The following is a 22207-nucleotide window of genomic DNA, read 5'->3' on the forward strand; positions in this document are numbered from 1 at the left end:
CAGGGATTTATTTTGGATTCAGTGCTAAAATGCAACATGTCAGCGTTGTATTGCAATGCTGCTTTTTTCCATATGAGGAATACTGCCAAATTGCAGTTATTCTTTTCACCTAATGACATGACAAATGTTTGAAGAACACCTGTTACTGGATTTGGATTTGGGAGTTGTCCATTTAATAATTTCCCATCTATATTTATTTATATATTGAACTTCTACACTTCACAATCTCTTTTCTGACTTCACATGTTTTGTTGATGTTACCATTTCTATAACGGTACAACACTTTGGCTTTTGCAGCGTTCTGGGTTCTTATTTATTGTTATGAAATTTGTTTGGTTTGATTTTGTTCTGATTCTACACACATAATGTTTGATTATTGTTAGGTCGAGGTTGTATTTTCTTTAGATTCTAGTAACTTGAATCTTTCGTTCTTGTTATATTTAGGTTCCAGTTACTGTTTATGGAGGGGTGGGCTATTTGCTGTTTTACTTTGGTAGTTGTGACTTGCTTTACTTTACTGTTTAGACTTTGTCACATTCCCACATGTATCCACTAATCCTTATCCTTATAATGTGCATGTATAGAAATATCGCTCCCTTTCCTTTGTTAATCTGTAGCTCCCCCGGTTTGCCCCTTCCTTGGATTACTTGTAGCTTATTGTGTTTCTCTACTACGTTACAATTTGGACTCATTAGCTATTACTTCTATCACAATTCCTCTTTCACACAGTAAACTGTGAGTGATTAATTAAAATATATAACTCGACATTCATGGGAGAAGATTGGATAAACAACAACACAGACTTTTTTTATGGAAAGGACAAATCTGATTCACTGTGGACCTCAAATACCCTGAAGGTGTTTTAATTCAAGCACAGCACAAACATGCTTCTGCCATGTCCCTTTTGTGTGCCAGCTGCGATCTATGTTATACTCCCCAAAGCCAGAGCTCATACAGATTTTGACCATATTTGTTTACTACTAGCTATGGCTTGTTGGCAGTGAACTATGTACTTCAGCTGCAACATGCCCATGTTTAACTTTTCTGTTTTAGTTCCCTAATAATTCTGTTCTTGTACGCGTCTATTTTTACTGCAGTCAATCTGAATCTTTCTGCAGACTTTACTCCTTCACATTCCCTTCATTCACTTTACTACATTCTACATTTCACACAGCAAAATACTTCAGATTTATGAAAAATGTCTGATTTAGACTCGCAAGACTTGCAGTCTCTTTTTCAGTGACGCAAACACAAATGACACGAGCTAAAGGTTATGTGACGAGAAACATCAGCATTTTCAGCTGTAACGGAAGATAAGAACAATACGTAAGGAAAAGAAGAGGACAGAAACTCTGAGTCACGGTGAAGACGCTGAGAACAGGCAGCAGGAATAACAACAACTGTGACTGCAAGACGACAGCAACAAAGATGCTTATACGTGTTTTTGCAAAGGCCTGGCACAGAGCCATCACTGGGAGAAGTTTATTTCAAACTTGGTTTTCATTCCTTTTCCTTCGACACTTCTCATGTAACCTAACAAGTATTACACTCTCTCAGGGAGTCTACGGGTATGAAGACGTTCAATTTAATTTTAAGACTTAAAAATTATATTTTAAATTAAATTCAGTATCTAAATGGCAATGGTAAAAAAAAAAAGTGTTATGCCCATGCAAGTAAACTGGTACCAGTTATAATAATAGTAAAGGTCAAATGTACATATTTATTTGGGTTTAAGAACATTTTCTACATGTATTTATATAATGTAGAAAGATTATTAGACTTAAAGTGCAGTTTGCTTTTTAAACATTTCATAATCGTTTTTCTCGAGGTTGATCTTGCATCTTTCCGTTTTCACAGACTAACGACTGAAGGCCGACTAGTAAAGCCTTTCTCTTCTTTAAGATCTTTGGAGTTTCCATCCGTGCACTGCAAGCCTCTTAATTTGATCCCATGCTAGGTATAAATGTTGGGAAGTCCCCCCAACCCAAATACATACCCACACCTACCAATAAATTAGCTAATGTAGGTTTAATATTTTTTTCACATATAAAAACCTAAAAACAGTAGTGCAATCTATAAAGAAGCAAATGTTACAACTTAAAAACCAAACAAACAAACATTGTTTTTTCCCTTCTTTTATATCAAATATCTGAACAGTTATATTCAATATGCTGAATCCTTAATCGCTGTATGTGGGGTCGAGGTTAACTGTTACTGGCTGCTCTCCTTCTACAGCCTTCTAAATTATACTGTGGATGCAAAAACATTATGGCTATAATATTGAGATCACACATAACTCCTGCAATATAATATATAGTAACAATAGTCTGGTGATTGTGAAAATTTTACAAATCTTATGTAAATTTAAGCCAATTTTAGATTTTTTAAGGCCTTTGTTTAATAAATGTGCATTGTGCTATTTTACATCTGTGGATTAGAAATACATATAGATGTACATACACATATAAGCAAGCATTATGGGGGTTTTCAACCATTCCGATCAAGGTTAAAAATCTGTCTCTGACTCTACAAGCTGGCTTATAAGCTCAGTGTAAATGTCACAAAAAAAAAAGTCAAGATTTGTTTGAAGGAGATTAAGATTGTCTCTCACAGTCTGACGTCAAGCTTTAACTGTGGCACTCATGCATAAATAAAAATTGAGCCATAAGTTAACTCAGGTAAAACTTTTGTCTCACACATGGAGATTTCTTTGCCAGATGCTTCAGGAATGTTTATTATTCCCACTTTTAAACATTTCTATGTCATGAACAAATAACACCCCTCTGTCAAACTGAAGTGTAAACTTTTACTAGCAAGACTGTGCGGTGGGCCCAAGCAGCAAAGTAAAGCTGTACAACCAGCCCTGTATAATCAAGAACACCATGGAGAAAATCTGTAATGTTAACAGAAGAACGTCGATATAATGGTGCATCATAGTGCTCTGGCTGAGATGTAATTGATATCAAAACAACAGTAAGAGATTATCAAGTTTTTGAAAACTTGCAAACCAAACACATACAAATAAAGTGAAAACAAAAAGAAAGCAGAATAACAATAACTTTGTTGTACCTGGTAGGTGTCCCACAGTCTGATTGTGCATCGTAATGGCAACTCTCTCATCAGGAGGTTGTTCATCCAGCGAAAGGCAAACTGCAGGTACTCCACCTCGTACTGCTGCATGTGGCGGTGCACAGATTCTGACAAAATAATAATAATAAAAAAAATATATATTTAAACTTTTTCCATCAGTTTTCTGTGTAAAGACAAAAGCAAAACAGCAGAGATCCTGCATGGAGCGGCAAAGAAAAAAAAATACTCTATCTATGGTAAAGGTGACAGTAACAAGTATGTAGCTAGACAGATTCCTTCAGAACTCCCTTCTCTGTTAATTACTGCTGCAGTCACTATCACACGCACAGCCTTTCCCTCATAACAGAGATGTAATTACAGAGCTATCAAAACTGTCTCAGAAAAGCTAAACCAGGATGAAAAATGGAAGTATAATTGTATTGTTAAACAACCCTCTAAAGCAATTGCAGGCCGCTGCGCCGAGGAATGAAATGCATATAAAGTAGGTCAATGGCATCCAGAGGTGAGGAGCCAAGGCATGGATGTATGTAACGTATAGGGCGTGTAGTAATTATTTCTTTGACACGACTGCTTTGAGCAGGAACTGATTAAAAATGTATTATGCTGACTTCTAACCCAAGTCAATCTGAATAACGCAAATGTCAAATGTGACCTTAACCTTGTCGAAAGACACTTTGTCCTCAAAAATGTTTCATTTCAGTGGATTTCTAAAGATGGGGTTCAACTTCCTGGGACTCTAAGTGTTAAGCTTTATACCATCAGATTGCCCTCTCTGCATCAGTGATGTTTATTTTACTGCAGAGATAGAAAATTACAGAAATGGTCAAAGCTTTTGAATCAGTGTTTGTGTTTTGTTTTCCTTTGGAATTATGGGGGTGACTGCAGTGATATCTAGCACAATTAGAGTGCATGTGGAGTTAACTCAGTATATTTCTATGTGCATATAGATGTGCAGATACAGTATCTGTAGGCAACTCTTGGCTCAGGTTTTCCATCTGTAATTTCTGTAAGTTCCACCGACCAATCGTGTTTGAGCAGAGTTTGGCTGCATGCAGGTAAATACAGTGAAAGAAGCACCGAGTTAGCAATGACGCAAAATCATGAAAACATAGGTACCGTCTGACAAAACCTTAGCTTTTTATTCCCTTTTTGGTTGCTGCCCTGAGGCCAAGGCTTTAAAAGATTTTTACTCCTGCATTAAATCCCCACAGAGCGCACGCCGTAGTGGGCAAAGTTGTGTTTTTGTGGGGTTTTTGCATTTAAACTTGTGTGCCAGTGCGTCTGAATTGCATCATCCTTGCCCCAATCAATAAACTGTGCTTACACGGTACATTGCTACCAAACGGACCTATCATAGAAGCTGCTGTTTACGCCGTATTTCTGTGAAGGAGCACAGCAGGCTACGTACTATAAAGCAATCTCAAAGCAGCAGAAACTTCCAAGTCTGCTGTAATGAAGAAACAGACCTGTATTTTAGGTAAGCTGGATTCTAATTTCCTCCATTATTTTAACTCTTGTGGCATCACTGCTGCTCAGTTCCCATTGACAAACAGCTGAACAACAGGCGCCAACTCGGAGACTCCTCGTACCCTTAAAACAGTGTTTTGTTTCTTCCTTCCTACAATTGGTTCAGCTCATGTCTCCAACCACCAAACAAAAAAACAGACCATATGTTGCATATGGCATCTCAACACGTTCTCAATATGCGGTTGCGGTGTCAGTGTCATGGCGCGGCACGCTGGCACCGACGCTCACAGGGAAAAATGGATGAGACACGGAAACGTCTGTTTAAAAAAAAAAAAAAGAAGAAGAAGAAGAAGCTCGCCGTGTGTGAGGGAGTGACTGTGAGAATGGCTGCCTTTGTTCCTTCCCCTGCTCTTGATAAATGTTTGTTTAATGCGCCTTTACATAACAAAAGATTAAAAATACCACTCAATATTCAGCGACTCCCTGTTCCACAGTCATCAAACCCATGACACTCATTCTCCTAGACACACACACTTCATAATAGAGCTGTAATTACAGAGCTGTCAGGGAATCTATGAAGGAAAAAAAACAGTTAGCAAGGAACTATCCCATCCTTTTCCCTGACACTCTGGGCTCTTAATCAGGGCTGACTGGCATGCACAAGGACACAAACAAACACACACACAAATTCAGCTTTTAACCTTTAATTGGCAAAACCTTATAGACAAGATACCACATACGTTGTTGATTTCCAGCACTTGATTGGCACATGTCTTCCTCAGCTTACGTACATGTCTAACAGAAATGCACACACTCCACCACATGAGCAAAGGCGCAAAGTAAACACAAAGCTATTATTTCACACTCCTCTGTGCAGTTTAATTATCACATGCTGCTGTAAAAGCATAAACAAGGCTAGCTCATTAACGGCAAATGCATCATGGTGGCAGATCTGAGCTAGCTGCCAAACAGAAAGGGAGAGAGTGGAACAACTTTAGACAATGTTAAATTACACTAATGAACTTGCTCTGCCTAATATTAGCGGCTTCACCAAACACAAAGGGGAAGAGGTGCGCGGTGGGGGTGGGGGAGTGGTGGAAAGGAGGAGTCGTTTTTCATGAGATGATATCGTGGTGGGGTGGGACAGTGAAAATGATAGAGGGGGAAAAAAGTGAGGCGCTTAAATTCGTGACTTTTTAGCCGTCTGGCTGGCACACAGCGCTCAGCATACTGGGCAGGGTTGTTAGAAGGGCTCGGGGAGGTTGAGCATGACATGTCTCATAGACACTGATTGACTGATGAGTCTTGTCTTCCCTCCAACTGCTGGTTAAAGTTGAGGACGGAGGCCACAGAGCAGGCTAGTCTGCTCTCCACGGCAGACCGTAGCCTCTGGCTGTCGGGCAGTAGAAGGTCAGTAGAAGGTCAGAGGTCGTACAGTAACTAGTGAGAAGCTCCTCGGATTCTGCCTTGCTTGGTATAAAAAGTAATTACACTCGCACGTTCTCTTTATCCTCTCCTCCTCCCCCTTTCATTTCTTTCTTTTAGCTTCTTGAGGTCTTCATTTTTTTCTAAAACACCGGTTTTATTTTGAATTTGCTCGCCTTTTGTTTGATGCGTACCTAGTGTATTTACAGTGTAGCTTTTCATTTTTCATAACCGCGATCCTGCCGACTAGTCAGCATTTGTCACTGTCTGTACCTGCCAAGCAGCAGGGATGGATGTATGAATTTTTTATGGTTATAAGCATTTATAAGGCTGCCAAGCACTTTGTGACAAATAAATAACTTAGCAATCTAATTATCTGCCTCTCCAGTGAGTCTCTCATCCTGTGGATTAACTCCAACTCCACCATCTTGGACTGCAGCTGCCAAAAGTAGTCCCTGCTCCACTCTGTAGCCTCAGTGGGCTTGGCATAGCTGTACATGACCCACTCTTTACCTGCTGCAGGTTCTGGTTAGAGTATCCCTGAGCTACTGTTACCAACTGCGAACCCAGGAAAGAGAGAATAGAAAGAGAGAGAGATAACTGAATCATATGAGGAACTGCTAGAATAGCAACCTGCCCAGGTTGTGAGGAAAACACAAAGAGGACTGAAAGGCATCAACTGAACTTTCAAATTAAGAGTGACGGGCTTCTCACTAGTAAACTCTGCTCGGGTGGCATAATTCGCTCAAACAGATGCAAACAACAAAGCTGAAAAAAACAAAACAACAGTTAGGCAAATGCCGCGGACTGGGTCTGCTGTGGGGAGCAGCATTGGAGCAGGTGACACTGGCAGACTGATAAAATGATTAGGAAGGCTGCTCTGCGATTGGCTGCCAACTGTGCACTTTTAAAGCTGTGGTGGAGAGGAGGTCACTGAAATGACTGTTATCCATCACGGATAATCCTGACCACCCTCTGGCCCACTTCTCTAGCAGACTGATTCAGCTCTGCTGCCAGAAGGACAGATGAATATTTTTTTTAAATATTACTTCAACTGCTGTAACAGAATTAAAAAATGTAAAATAGTTGCCCAAATATGGTTTGAAGTATCTCATATCTTATCTCATCTTAAAATGGCATGCAGTGAAGTTGTATCTAAGTATAAAGGAGTTAAGATTTATTTACTTCAGACACAGGCTTGGTTCCTTCTGCAGGGAGTAAACTAATTAGACGGACATGCTGTGTGTACACATCTTGACTGTTGTGTGTGTCTCTAGCTTCCCCAAATCCCACTTTATTTGTTTAACTGTTACACAGACACTCTGACGCTCTCCTGCACGACGCAGCTCTATAAAATGAAAAAGTTTAATCAGCACAAAGCACAGCGAGAGCAGACTTTCCAAAAATTCCACCTTGTGCCCTCAAAAGTTGAAAACACAAGTGACCAATGTGATAGCAGATTTGCACCGTGGCGGTAAGGCTTTGGATAAGAAGGGTCTGAAACGACTGTGGTGAAGAAATCTGTGAATCGCTTGAAAAAGAAAATGTTAGAAAACTTGCAAATGATAGTATCTGGGGGTTGTGGAGGACTGTGTGGGAAGATATGAAACAAACAAGCAAACAAAAAGAAAAAAATCAGGTTAAATGGCATCACAGTTGGCCTGAACATAAGGCGTAAAAAAAATAAACGGGAGGTGGGGGCCTTTGGTTGACGAGGGAAAACAAAAGGAAGCCAAACATACTGCTGCAGTTTAAAAAAAAAACACACTTAAATCTTGGGAACATAAAATACTAAAACAAAACTACCGCACAAGAAAGCCAAATTAGCTAAAGATTTTTTTCCCCCAAACATATGAGAACAGCTTTCCTCGCTTCTCATTATGCAATACAGTCTCACAGTGCAGCTACCAGCCTTTCTACTAAAGTCAGGCACGCATGCTGCAAGTACATCCCCACATTTGCATAAATAAATTCACCTTTTAGCAATTTGCATGTTGATGAACTCGCGCTAATGCACTTGCATGTAACAAATACACAGACAGAGATAAGGGAGCGATAAAGAGATCAGAAAAACATTACATGCTGACAGACTGGCTGTTCTTTTGAGGAGGAACATGTGCTAGCGTTAAGCAAGGCTAATGGGAGTTAGCGTCACTTATTAAAAGTAGGATAATTACAGAGGAGGAGCGACCGAGGGACGGGCAGGCAGAGGCAGAAATGAAGGCGTCTCGAAGTAAAAGATTAGAAACGATGTCAACAGCTCTTTCAACTCCACGAATCAAAGTAAAGAAGCAAAGTAATAAACATCTTTCATTTTTAACAAGTGCTTGCAGTTTTTTTTTGGTCTCCCTACTTCAAGTTCAATATGAGCTTATACTGTACTGAGAAATAAAGTGCATGGAGAACAAAAAAGATTATTTGAGTGGTTTTAATATCCATGTCTGTCCAGGTCTGTAATATACTGAATGCAGTCACGATGTTGAAATAGCATTTTTGGGGATTTCTTTGGGTGAACACCAAAGATTAGCGTCGCTAAATCGACCAAATGTTGAGGACAGGCCGGGGCTTCCTGGCACAAATCCAGAACCATTTGTTCCTCTCTGGGATTAAATTTGTGTCACTGTAATTAAACACAAACCTCACAGGAATAGAGTATCCACACGCAAACGCACACACACACGTCGTTTGATCACAGTATTCTTGCCTCTCCTTTAGCGACTGCCATTTCACTTTTTTTGGTCACTTCACCTCCTTCTTCTGCTTAGAAGAGAAGGTAATTTTATTACGACTTGCCGTTTACTCAGTTTGTCTTATGAAAGTCATGAAACACTGCACTCTCTGTAACTCTGTAACTAATTATTCTTGCCCTCACTGGTTAACGGTTTGATCTCAGATGTTTCTGAAGCCAAAGCAATTAGTTTTAAAATTAGCAAGAAACACAATAAGAAAGAATGGCAGACAGTTATGTGAGAGCAAACTGGCATAACCCCACGCAAAGGGAGCAGTGCAGCTGCATTTAGCATAGGCTCCTGGTGAGGAACTAGCTAATGGTAGCAGCTACTAGAGTTAGCCACATAGAGCAAATTCCTCTAAATGTCAGTACATGGTTTTTCAAATACTTTGAGTGGTAAAAATGTGAATTATTAACTGAAATTGTTCTTCAAATATGTCTGAAATATAGTTATGAACAATATCTAACCTCCATTAGACCAGGCTTAATTTCGACCCCTTTATAAGTGTTTTTCTCCATTGGACCCACTAAGATATTAGTTCACAGTAGCATTAATAGTGAATATTATAGTTGCAAGATCAATATCCGCTAAAACTTTCAATCATCTCCATCGCTAAAATGAATCTTTTTCTTAGAGGTGTTGCTTTAAAGTTATTCTTACCTGACATTAATACAAATATTTCATTTTAATTAACATAAGAATAAGTGAGAGAAAAAGGATGGATGGATAGCTGTGCTCCTCTTTGTGCAAAAGATTAAAAAAGGAAGTCTGGCTGATTAAGTCGATACAGTGCTGCATACAAATGTAGGCTTGTCTTCTTCTAATGAACTATGAAGGTTTATTTCTTTTGTTTTAGAGAACTCTGCTTTGTGTTTCTAACTTTTTTCTAATTGCAGAAATATTCTAAAATATTTATATTAATATTTATTCATGAATTACTTCACCATATTTGTGTAAGATGTTCTTCAGTTGCGTATTAACTAAGTTCCTTTTCCCTCTTCTGGAGGACAGCAAACAAACTATGTAGCAATCTGAGGCTTTTATTCTGAAAGGCAGGGACAGAAAAAGCCCTTTTTGCACATGGGAACATTTTTCTTGTAAAACAAAGGGGGGCCTAGCAAAAAAAGTTTGGGAACCACTGGACTAGGATAAGACAAGACCCCACCCCACTATCAAAATACACACCACTCTGGATAAACCTGCATCTGATAAGTGCTGATAGGTCATTTTGGAAACGATGAGAGGCTATTGTTCTCAAAACAGATGGTATGTCAACAGCAGGGCGAAAAACAATCCCGTAACACAAGATAAAAGCTATCTGTGATCTCATTAGAGCTGGTAATGTCAACCTAGCGAGGTATAAAATTTCTCTGCCCCCACTATGATGACAGGGCACTTATGGAAAAAGATACAGTAAAGATGTCGAGTCATTTTTTTTATGTCGTTGCTGTTGTGGGGTGGGGGTGGGGTGAAGTGGACTGCGGATGAGGTGGAGGACTTTTCTTCTTCTTTTTTCCCTTCCCGTGTGTGTGTCTGTGTATTTCACTCAAACACAAACACAAGTGTACGCACAATTGTTTTTTTTTTAAACACACACCAACCGTCGTACGTGCATGCTCTTCAACGGACCTCTTCTGTCACAATCACACATGCAAACAGACAGGCCTGCATTTGCTCGCTAACTTTTTCTGACATTCAGATTCCTGCGCACACACAAACACGCGCGCACAAACACACACCCTCCATCCATTTGGATGCAGAGGATGAGTCCTCCCCTCCCTGTGGCTGACAGAGCGGGTGACAGGGTGGTGGGACGGCACCAAGGTTAGCCGGGAACATGACCATTGTACAAAAGCCTGCTTTGATAAGCCCTTGTTTTGCACAATGCATCGTGGGGCTGCTGCAAACCTCGCACGAGTTTTAAGTGACAAAGTTTGGATGGAAAACTATTTCAAACCAGGTGACATGTGTACTGTTTGGACAAAATGGAAAAGACAACGGGACCAGAGAGGGAAAAGTAGCTTTGCTAATTAACACCGAGTTGAGAGCATGTGTGAAATGTCACTGAGCTGCATATGAGTACACTCGGTGTGCATACATTAACTTCCAGGCCTCAGCAGGCCTCTGGTTTGTGCTATTAGTCACTAGCACGTACGCGTTTCCAGACAGCCGAGTGGAATGAAAATTAGCGAGAGACAATTCTCATGTCATGTCATTAGAAAGTGACGATAAGCCTGGAAGAATTAAGGTGTGAAAGCAAATGTAACTGGCTGGTGTGTAATATATACAGTTCTAACACATACTTTTTTTTTTAAAAAACAAAGAGTTTAAGTGTTAACTCAAAGTTGGGGGGTGGGCTCATTAAGGGCATGCTGAGTTATTTTTGCTTTCTCTCTTTATTCATTTTACATTTGCGGTGCCTTGCAGAGTGTCAAATCAGTCCAATTACTCCCACTTCCACCTCCTCTCTGCAACAAGCAGATATTTATATGCATACAGTAAAGTCCTACTAGGGTACTTGAAGTTAATGACTTGGTTAATGTTATTAGAGGGGGAATGCAGAAGCCAATATACTCAATAGTCTTAATATATAAAATGTACATAAATATACAAAGTTAAGATTTCCCTGGCTGGACTAGAAACGGCTTCTAGATAAGAACAATACATTTCCAAAAGCAAACAAACAAGAAAAACAGATGAAAACACAAAATAAACAACATTTCCTTCATATTCTCCCTCCATTTTCCCCAAGCAGAAACTTCTGGAGCTGAACAATGAAACCAACACTTGAATGCAAGAAACTGCAGTTCCTCCAATGGCCCCTCGAGGCTGGTTCCTAACGTTAAAAGACTGGTCTCGAGCTTGAAAACAGGATGTTTACAGCTTGGTACCAGGATAAAGATGGCTTACTGTGAGGTCCAGATGGTCCCACAAGTTTGTGCTTTGGTGTTGGTGAATTAAATTATCATAATGTATGTTTTGTTTTTTTTAATTAGCAGGTGTTTATGTCCAGTCTGTGGCTGTAACTTGCTAACTGAGATAACATCTTACCCTCACTCTGAAAAATGATCAGGTCCAGGCTATAATGCTAATGATAAGGCTTCAAAAATGTCATTGTGGCTCGCTCGATCAGTCCTTTATATGCTGACTATTACAAAGAAAAATAGAATGATTGTGGAACACACTATGTATTTTTCATGTTTTACATGAAAATGTTAAATGTAAAAAAAAGTGGGTAATATAGGAAGCAATGGAAAGGAAAAGAACTTAAACAATCAGAAAAGCAAGAACAGGTAAGTAGAAATTAAATCGGAACAGAAGAGCAGTGAACAGAAAGTACTTTATGGATGGGTGAATGAATGAATGGACGGATGGAAGCCAGGCAGATGACTCACCATCAATCCTGCTGACCAGCTCCTCTAGGGCCTTGACTTTTTTCTGGATGCCTGGCTGAGCAAATGTATAGTTGTCCTGAGGAATAGAAGAAAAAGCACACAGTCAAAATGGCCTAAGGCTCATAAAGCAACAGTAAAAGTACCTTTAAATAGTTGGTCTTTAATACGTTTGTTGGTACTTATGCATTTCGCTTACTCCCCAAGAAAAATGAATGCAAGAACAAAACAGCCTTCAAACACTATGTATAAATCATCACAAGCAACCGGGAAAAGCAGTGCGAAGGTCAGACTGGCAAGTGGATAAAAGTCCTGTGAACCTGAAGTGACTAGATAACAACAAAGTACAGGGAAAAGGGAATAAAAGCACAAGCTAAGGAGATCAAGCAGATATTTTATTACAGGAATATTTGTCATATTTCTCTGTAATTTGCTCGACAAGCCGTGAAATTGATCCCTCATTGAGAAAACTAATGCAGTTTGATTCACATTGATGTTTCGCAGCTATTTGGCCCGAGCGTCTGTGTATCACAGCGCACAGTGAAAGGGTCTGAAATTTTCCGTTTAGTCTTTCAGAATATTTTTTTATAAAGTGCTGCAGCTATTAGAAATTTTGAGTGTTTGCCAGAGCCTATTTCACACCTCACACAAAGCCTAAGTCATTTTTAAACTGTAAATAAAGAAATGGGCAACCTAACTAATATTGCCATAACAAAACATTTGCAGCTCCAACCTTGCAGGCAAAGTAAAAGGCTGATTACGAATGAGGTTCTTAGAAAGGGAGATCAGGCTTGAATGGGTCAAATTTGTTGTGCAGGTACTTATCACCAAGGTCTTCATGTCATGTATTACAGTGGGGCAAAAAAGTATTTAGTCAGCCACCGATTGTGCAAGTTCCCCCACTTAAAATGATGACAGAGGTCAGTAATTTGCACCAGAGGTACACTTCAACTGTGAGAGACAGAATGTGAAAAAAAAAAATCCATGAATCCACATGGTAGGATTTGTAAAGAATTTATTCGTAAATCAGGGTGGAAAATAAGTATTTGGTCACCTCAAACAAGGAAAATCTCTGGCTCTCACAGACCTGTAACGTCTTCTGTAAGAAGCTTTTCTGTCTCCCACTCATTACCTGTATGAATGGCACCTGTTTGAACTCATCATCTGTATAAAAGACACCTGTCCACAGCCTCAAACAGTCAGACTCCAAACTCCGCCATGGCCACGACCAAAGAGCTTTCGAAGGACACCAGGAAAAGTATTGTAGACCTGCACCAGACTGGGAAGAGTGAATCTACAATAGGCAAGGAGCTTGGTGTGAAAAAATCAACTGTGGGAGCAATCATCAGAAAATGGAAGACATACAAGACCACTGATAATCTCCCTCGATCTGGGGCTCCACGCAAGATCTCATCCCGTGGGGTCAAAATGATCATGAGAACGGTGAGCAAAGATCCCAGAACCACACGGGGGGACCTGGTGAATGACCTGCAGAGAGCTGGGACCAAAGTAACAAAGGTCACCATCAGTAACACACTACAACGGCAGGGAATCAAATCCCGCAGTGCCAGACGTGTTCCGCTGCTGAAGCCAGTGCATGTCCAGGCCCGTCTGAAGTTTGCCAGAGAGCACATGGATGATACAGCAGAGGATTGGGAGAATGTCATGTGGTCAGATGAAACCAAAGTAGAACTTTTTGGTATAAACTCAACTTGTCGTGTTTGGAGGAAGAAGAATACTGAGTTGCATCCCAAGAACACCATACCTACTGTGAAGCATGGGGGTGGAAACATCATGCTATGGGGCTGTTTTTCTGCCAAGGGGACAGGACGACTGATCCGTGTTAAGGACAGAATGAATGGGGCCATGTATCGTGAGATTTTGAGCCAAAACCTCCTTCCATCAGTGAGAACTTTGAAGATGAAACGAGGCTGGGTCTTCCAACATGACAATGATCCAAAACACACCGCCCGGGCAACAAAGGAGTGGCTCCGTAAGAAGCATTTGAAAGTCCTGGAGTGGCCTAGCCAGTCTCCAGACCTCAACCCCATAGAAAATCTGAGGCGGGAGTTGAAAGTCCGTGTTGCTCGGCGACAGCCCCAAAACATCACTGCTCTCGAGAAGATCTGCATGGAGGAATGGGCCAAAATACCAGCTACTGTGTGTGCAAACCTGGTAAAGACCTATAGTAAACGTTTGACCTCTGTTATTGCCAACAAAGGTTATGTTACAAAGTATTGAGTTGTATTTTTGTTATTGACCAAATACTTATTTTCCACCCTGATTTACGAATAAATTCTTTACAAATCCTACCATGTGGATTCATGGATTTTTTTTTCACATTCTGTCTCTCACAGTTGAAGTGTACCTCTGGTGCAAATTACTGACCTCTGTCATCATTTTAAGTGGGGGAACTTGCACAATCGGTGGCTGACTAAATACTTTTTTGCCCCACTGTATATCCTTTAAAGATTTCCTGTGCCACATCTTGGCTAAATAAATCCAGTTTTAAAATTCGATGATAGAAGAGGTGGTTTTATAAAGCTGCAAGTAAAACCAAAACTCAAGAGATCCATAAGCCTGCAAAGCTCTAAATGGACTTTCAAGTATTGTCATGTGCTCAAAAAAAGGCTACATAATAAGAAGTGATTATTTTACTGTTTCCATTGACATTCTGACTCATAACATTGATCTTATTTTATTAATTTTGGCTAATGGTCAAAAGCTATGGTGTCATAAGGAAATGAAGATAATTTGGAAATGCTTCTTTAAGTAGCTAGCTCTTAATGTGACAAAAATAACAGAGTTATTGTATAAAATTTTATTCATTATATGTTCCTTTGTAGTCAATCAGCTCTAGGAAAGAACAGGCACTGAGGAGAGTTCAAGTTCATATTACATATAGTTGTAGCATAACCGTGGTAGCTAGTAAAAGGTAGCTGCGCTATATAGTTTCAAAGGTGTAGCCTAACCATGCTAGCTAGCAAAAAGTAGCCTCAGTATGCAGTTGGAGGTGTAACACAACCATGCTCGATACAGTGATAAAAAGTAGTTGCATATATAGTTTTGGAAATGCAGCATAACCACGCAGGTTAATAAAAGTAGCATTGCTATATAGTTTTAAAAATGTAACATAATCATGCTAGCTAGGAAAGGTAGCCTCACTGTGTAATGTTGCAGAGAGGCCAACTTAGGCGGAAAAAATAAATAAATAAAACTTTTTGGGTTGTTAAATAAAGTAGGCAAGTGTTTAAAAAATACACGCTGCCTTTAAACATAAGCCATATTTGCCCGTCAAACATTCTCTTTACAAGGTGCAGCAAGTCACTAGTTGGTTGCTGATAGATTAAATGAATGAGTGTGTGTGTGTGTGTGTGTGTGTGTGTGTGTGTGTGTGTGTGTGTGTGTGTGTGTGTGTATGTATATTATGGCTTTTATAATAAAGATGAATAAAATGACAACAGAGGGCAGTGTAAGTTGAACTTGCAGAATACAATCCACGTGTGAAACAGCACATAAGCATTTTGCGTGTGTGCGTGTACGTCCAAACACACACAAAACGAGGATTACATTTCCTTGAGGGGTCATTTCAGTGTGGTCTGAGAACAGCTGATGTGGCAAACCATCCCAGAAAAAGAGAGAGGGAGAGAGAAAATGAGACGGAGAAAGGGGGATAAAGGTGGGCAAGAGAAGTCATTTAGCAATAAACAGCTTCAGTTGTCCTTCAGGCACAGCAGAACTGAGGCACTCGTGTCCTCCTGAGTCCATCAGTGGCTGGCAGAGTAAAAACTGCATTCCTTCCTCCTACAGTTTTTTTTTTCTTTATCCCTTAGTCGCCACCCTTTCACCACTTTATAGTCCCCGAATGCAACTTTTACTATTCTTAGCATACCTCTACACAAATGTTTTTGGTCTAGTGCTTTATTCCTTAGCTGTAAAAAACATTAAATATATGCTCCCATATTTCTCGAAACCCAAGCTCCCAGTTCACCAGAGCCCAACTGATATTGACACCAATATTTAGTGATTTAAAAAAATAAATAAATAAAAAATCCTATTTTTCCTTTCAGATGCATAAAGAATAAACAGATTCACCTAACATTTGCTATGCATAGTGTAACCACGGTAACTTCTGACCCCACTTCCGCCAGTCCCTTTATTGTGGCGGGAATGAATCCTGTATAAGTTCCGGGTCAATCAGCTGCATGTCCCTGCTCCTCTGGCTGCTGTTGTCCCTGTGGTTGGCGTACTTGTCAGATATCGACAAATTTTGCACTACAGGCCAGTTGACAGCGTGCAATAACCCGGCCGATTCATTCATCTTTACACTACCTCACACTCGACTCAACGGTCAGGTTTTTTTTGTTCTCCCGTGATCAGCCCTGATCAGCGCGAGATGGCGAGCCACCCGACCACCGCTACGTTGCGGTAGGAATTGTGAACCTATGGACTGAATCACAAATTGTTGACACATGACCTATCACAGGTCCATGGAACTAAACTAAATCACATACTGGACTACACCTCATCCCACCTCCTTTTGGAACCTAATAAGCTGTTTTGTATTGTCAACATTATTTTTGTTTGTGATATATATGCATATGTTTTTATTTCTTTTGTACATCCGTCTATACACTTCTCATAACAAACATAATATATATATATTTGAGCTCTACTTTTGTTTCCTGTGTTTTATTCACACCCTCAGGCTCCATAGTCGAATCTTATTCTGATAGCTCATTGTCTATGAGGCTGCAGTCAGGCGCCCTGGTCCTTTAACTGCGTTACAATAGGGATTTATGAACCTTATGGAGTTCAAATGCAACAATGTGACATTTCATTTTTAAAAAATAATCACGTTTTATTGTCACAACAAATTGCAGATTACTTGTTTACTGTCAGTTGCGTCTGCAGCATTTCAAATGTGTTTTCAACAGTGAAACTGCAGAGTGACCTCTGTAGGACAAAATGTGTAACATCATCACCTATCTCCTAACTTTCTTAATACGCCCTTATGAATGGTGATAGAATATACTGACAAATATCTAATATTGGCCGACTTATCAGCCCCACCGACAAACCAGTCGAGCTCTATAGTTCAGTGTTTTATTTCCTATGAACATGGGTATAGTAATGCATTTTTGTTCATTTGTACTCAACTATGTATGTAGTGTACATTTCAATGTTTTTTTCTGATTCTACCAATCTCTGACCTGTATCCCCATGTAATGTTTGTGCTATATGTGTAAGGTCGGGGGGGGTCCTATTTCACTGCAGGGCAACCTGCATGTGACGAATAAAGCTTTGATTGATTGATTGATTGATTGATTGAAACATAGTGGTGTATGCACTTTTGGTCAGAAAATCCAGTTTGCATGTTCTCTTGGCGTCTGCGTGGGTTCTCTACGGGTACTCCAGCTTCCTCCTCCCACAGTCCAAAAACATGGGGTTAGGTTAATTGGCAATTCTAAATTGCACGCAGGTGTGAAAGTGAGCGTGAATGGTTGTCTGTCTGTACGTGTTAGCCCTGTGACAGACTGGTGACCTGTCCAGGCTGACTCTCACCTTCAGGGATCCACCCCCACAACTCTGAATTGGATAAGCGGAAGAAAATGGGTGGATGGATGGAAAGTAAATTCATTTAGTAGTTTTGGAAACAGCTACATTAAAGCACAGCTGCCAGCAGTGTCCCTGATTATCCCTGAGAATTAACTGTATTTCTCACAGCTACGATATCCCAACACTTGGTATCATCTCACCTTCCTGCTCTTCCTTCTACACTCTCTCTCTAAAATGTTGTCCATTGTCCTCTATTCTACTTTTCTATTCACTATCTAAACCACCTTTCAACTTTGCTTTATTTTTTCCTCATTTACATTTGTTCATTGCCTCCATTTTCTGTCCTCAGTCTCTCCGGCTCTCTTTTTCTACCACCCCAGTGTTAATGCGGTTACGTGCTAAGCAAGTGTGAGGGCCAGTACAAGTAATTACATTTGCATTATTGAAGCTGCTGGCTTTAATCAACTCCCTGTGCCTTGTCCCCTTCTCTTGCTCTCCATTTCTCCCTCTTCTTCTTTGTTTTAAAGTCCTATTGTCACACCACCAGTTCTTTTTTCCAGTGTTGTTTCAACCTCATCAGACTTCTATGTTTGCTTCACATTTTTCTTGTTTCATGTGTCTGACTGCTTTCACTTTTTTGCTCATCCACACCGTCTTCACCATGTTTGTCGGTCCCAATCTTCGAATGGCAACTTTGAAAATGATTGCTTGTGCTGAACACTACATCTGCTTGTGTTAAAGGTATGACTCATTTAAGTGCATCGGGCGCACTCAGGTATTTCTGATTGTTTTCCTTTACATTTTCATGCCCGTCTCCTTTCTTTCATTCTTTTTTTTTTTTTTTAAACAATCTTTCCAGAGGTAAATTATTTGTCATACATAAGGCACTTTTCTCTCCGGCTGAACAGACAAACCTGGGGCAACAGGCAATTTTAACTCAATTACATTTCTTCTATTTTTCTTGTGCAAATGACTTGAATATATTTCCTTTCTCATAAAACATCGAGCGAACTACATTTTTCATCCCTCCACTTTCTATCACATACTCTATGTTTGCTAGCTTGCAGTTTTCTTGTAGCTTACTCTTGGTGTTGGAGCACTGCTGCAGTTCTGCCTGACTGCACAGAATAGCATAAAAAAGGCAGCAGAAAGGATATGTGTTTTTCTTATTCTCATTCTTTTAATCTTTCATAGTTTTATCAAAATTGACCTTTGAATGAGTTTTTTTTTAAAATAATGTCAGTTTATCAGTGACCTAAGACCCTTTCCTTAATGTATCCCTCCCTCTACTTTGTTTCCTTTGTTCTCATTTGTTAGTCTGTGTTTTTTCTTTTTACCTCCAAATCTTTTTGTTTTGTTTTGGCTACTCGAATATGGCAAAAATAATAATTGTAATTACAATTACTTTAAATTACATTATAGTATTACATTTAACTGTGGATTAATTGGAGCTTCAAACAGAAATCTGCTAACCAGAACATCAGTTAAGTTCATCTGGCTCGCAATCCATCACAATTCATAGTTTTGCAAAAAACAACCAAAAAAAACCAAACACAAACACACACACGACCTTGACCTGAGCACAGTTTGTATGAGGACCCATTAGGTGATCATTTTATGAGGACTAGCGACGTGAACTGTGAACAGATGGAAAGACGACAGATGCCTCTGCATGGCATGAGATCGTCGGACCTTCAGCCAAATGAGCTGAAAAACAAATAAATAAGTGGGGAAAAAATGCAGTGGGTTCTTTTTATTGGTTCGTTTGTTGGGTTTTTTGAGGGGGTTGTTTGGGTAAGGTCTTGCCTTACACAAACAACGCTCACTTACAAAACCTTCACTTTCAGTTTTTACTTCCTCTCGTCCAGGATTCTCATAGTGCGGCCTGGGGGAAAGTAACACTTACTAAAAAGTAAATCATAAACTGGCTTCTTAATGTGACACTTGACCTTTAAACTTGGCTGTAGATACACAAAAAAGACGCCTTTTTTTACATCTTAGTTCGATCTACGCTAAATGGGTGACTGTGGCTCAGGGGGATGGGATGCACATCTGTAACCGGAAGGTCGCTGGTTCAATCCCCGGGCTTTCTGTCCTGGTCGTTGTGTCCTTGGGCAAGACACTTTACCCTACCGCCTACTGGTGTTGGCCAGAGGGGCCGATGGCGCGTTATGGCAGCCTCGCTTCTGTCAGTCTGCCCCAGGGCAGCTGTGGCTACAACTGTAGCTGCCTCCACCAGTGTGTGAATGTGAGAGTATATGGATAGTGGCATTGTAAAGCGCTTTGGGTGCCTTGAAAAGCGCTATATAAATGCAATCCATTATTATTATTATTATAAACAATGAATGAATATGAGCTGTACGGGAGGAAAAAAAGCGCACCAGTTTAAAGAACCGGGATGCACTAGATTGATAGCACAATGCAAAAAGTTGAATGTCATTTTGAAAACAAACGCAGCGCAATAATGGTTTTATCTTGATTGTCCCGTTTTCATAAGCGATTGAGGCTGAAATCATAATTGAAAATACAATTCGATTAATCGCCCACCACTACTAGAAGTCATTTCCTCTCCCGCCTTATGTTCTCCATTTCGCCGTCTATTTTCATCACTTTGGTGGTGTTAATGAGGCTAGACTTGACTAAGTGTTCTGAATAACCTATTATGTCTCCTCTGCTTTGCTTGTTCCCTGGTGTTTCATTTTGTTCCATGCTGTTCTGCATTTTACTTTGTGACTAATTGTACTGGAGTCAGATCTATCTTTTTCTTCCCTCAAACATATCTGTGATGAGAATAAGATACTTTTTTTACAATATGCTCGCATTTTCTTCTCTTTTTAGCATTTTGGCCTCTTTCACTTCTTCTCCTCTTTTCCTATAGCTTGTTGCCTCACCTCCTCCCAGTTTCAATCCCTCTCCAATTCTCATCTTCACTTAAATCTTTTTTTTTATATTTTTGTCCCCTTTGCTACTTTCTTTCTTTTTATTCCCATCCTTCTTCCACTCACTTCCTGTCTTTGTCAAATCCAATATGTCAGATGTTTGATCAGCTGAGGCAACACGAGGAAATCAACTCTCACCCTTTTATTATTCATGCATTCTCTTCCTCCCTCTCCATCTGTCCATTCACCACATCTGACCCAGCAACTTAGCGGAACTGCTCCGGTCTGCCCCTCATAAACGGACGGAGGCGCGTCACACAAACATAAACTGTCTTGTTTTTCTCTTTCTCGGGTGTCAACAGCTTTCCGTTCTCTCTTCCTTTGTTCACTGTGTTGCTCGCTCTCAGTCAGCCGAATCAATAGCTCCCCTTCACCTCACAGTCCATTCTATTAGACTCAACAATGGCTCCATGCTGGACTAAGATTGCCTCCTTTTGTGGCACCGGATGTCTATCAGCAAGTTGGACAGAACCAACGTTGCAAGGGTGAGGAGGAGGAGGAGGAGGAGGAGGAAAAGAGAGAGATGACAGGTCAAGATAAAGGGTAGAAAATAATGGACACAATGTCGCAGAGAAGACTGAAGGACAAGCCAATGATCCATCATTCTGGTACAAGAACGAGAAAGGAGAGAGAAATGATGATTGTAGTAAGGTGGAGACCGCAGCTGTTCAAAGTTACAGGAGGACTGCGCTGATTTTATTCTGCTGATTTTTTACGGTGCTTTCAGCATCTTGGCCTTGATTGTGAGAGCAGTAAGCTCAGACGTGTACTGGCAGTGCAACAAGGAAGGTCATCTAAAAATCTGAGGTGCAGCAGTGCAGTTCAATAAAGACATTAATGTTATTTTTTTATTTTGAGAATTTCCTGCGATGCTCATTAACCATATTACTGTGCTAGTCACAGAGCCATTGTGCAGCACCTCCACATCACTAAAAAAAACACCCAAAAGACATGCCACGCTAAAAGAGCAGTGACTACTTTGATGGCTCAGAGTGTGAGTGAGATTGTCCTCAAACTAAGAGACTACGTGTTTTGAGTAACTTTTTAATGCAGGATATGAGATGGGACCTCGTTCCTAAGGAGGGCTATGATTGCATCCACTTCAAGGTTTTTGGATTAGAGCAGTGGCCCACTTATATTAACGTTTGTCACCTTAAGGTATATACATAAACATTGGCGATCAGAATTAATGACACACCCTTTCACACACTACAACAGGATACAGTCATTTGTAATGAGCCTCTCTATAAAAGTAGATGCAGAAATACTAAGCCTAAAAAAGCCTAAGTGTGACTATTAGTAAAGAGTATCAACAAGGTTAAGGAGCTATGGCTGAGGCAGAGGTTTGGTGAGGCTATCTGCGGCAGCGTGTTTTAAATTAAACCTTAAAATGCAAACGTTCACCGTTTCTGGCTTCTTAGATTTGCTAGCTTCTAGCAAATCTTGCTAGCATTTGCTCATTAACACTAAAGGAGCTGTGATTAATAGCGGCAGTGTTATGTTAATGTATAACTTGTCATATATGACCAATTTTTACACAAATGAGATGGTTATGAATCCCTATAGAGAAGGATTTATTATCTGGGAAGCACAGATTTTCATT

The 22207-nt window shown here is 40.1% G+C and overlaps 1 protein-coding gene across 3 annotated transcripts in view; it reads right to left on the bottom strand.

Moving 5' to 3' along the window:
• tbc1d22a (TBC1 domain family, member 22a) overlaps positions 1 to 22207 on the bottom strand; it is a 166514-nt gene that overhangs the window by 42134 nt on the left and 102173 nt on the right. For all 3 annotated transcript variants that reach the window (XM_026147265.1, XM_026147266.1, XM_026147264.1), the window contains 2 exons: positions 12110 to 12185; positions 3070 to 3197 (listed from right to left, as the gene is read on the bottom strand). In XM_026147265.1, the coding sequence (XP_026003050.1) occupies positions 3070 to 3197; positions 12110 to 12185 (204 nt within the window). The remainder of the gene's footprint in view (positions 1 to 3069; positions 3198 to 12109; positions 12186 to 22207) is intronic.

This window comes from Astatotilapia calliptera, chromosome 17 (genome assembly GCF_900246225.1).
Source record: "Astatotilapia calliptera chromosome 17, fAstCal1.2, whole genome shotgun sequence".
NCBI classification, from domain to species: Eukaryota; Metazoa; Chordata; class Actinopteri; order Cichliformes; family Cichlidae; genus Astatotilapia; species Astatotilapia calliptera.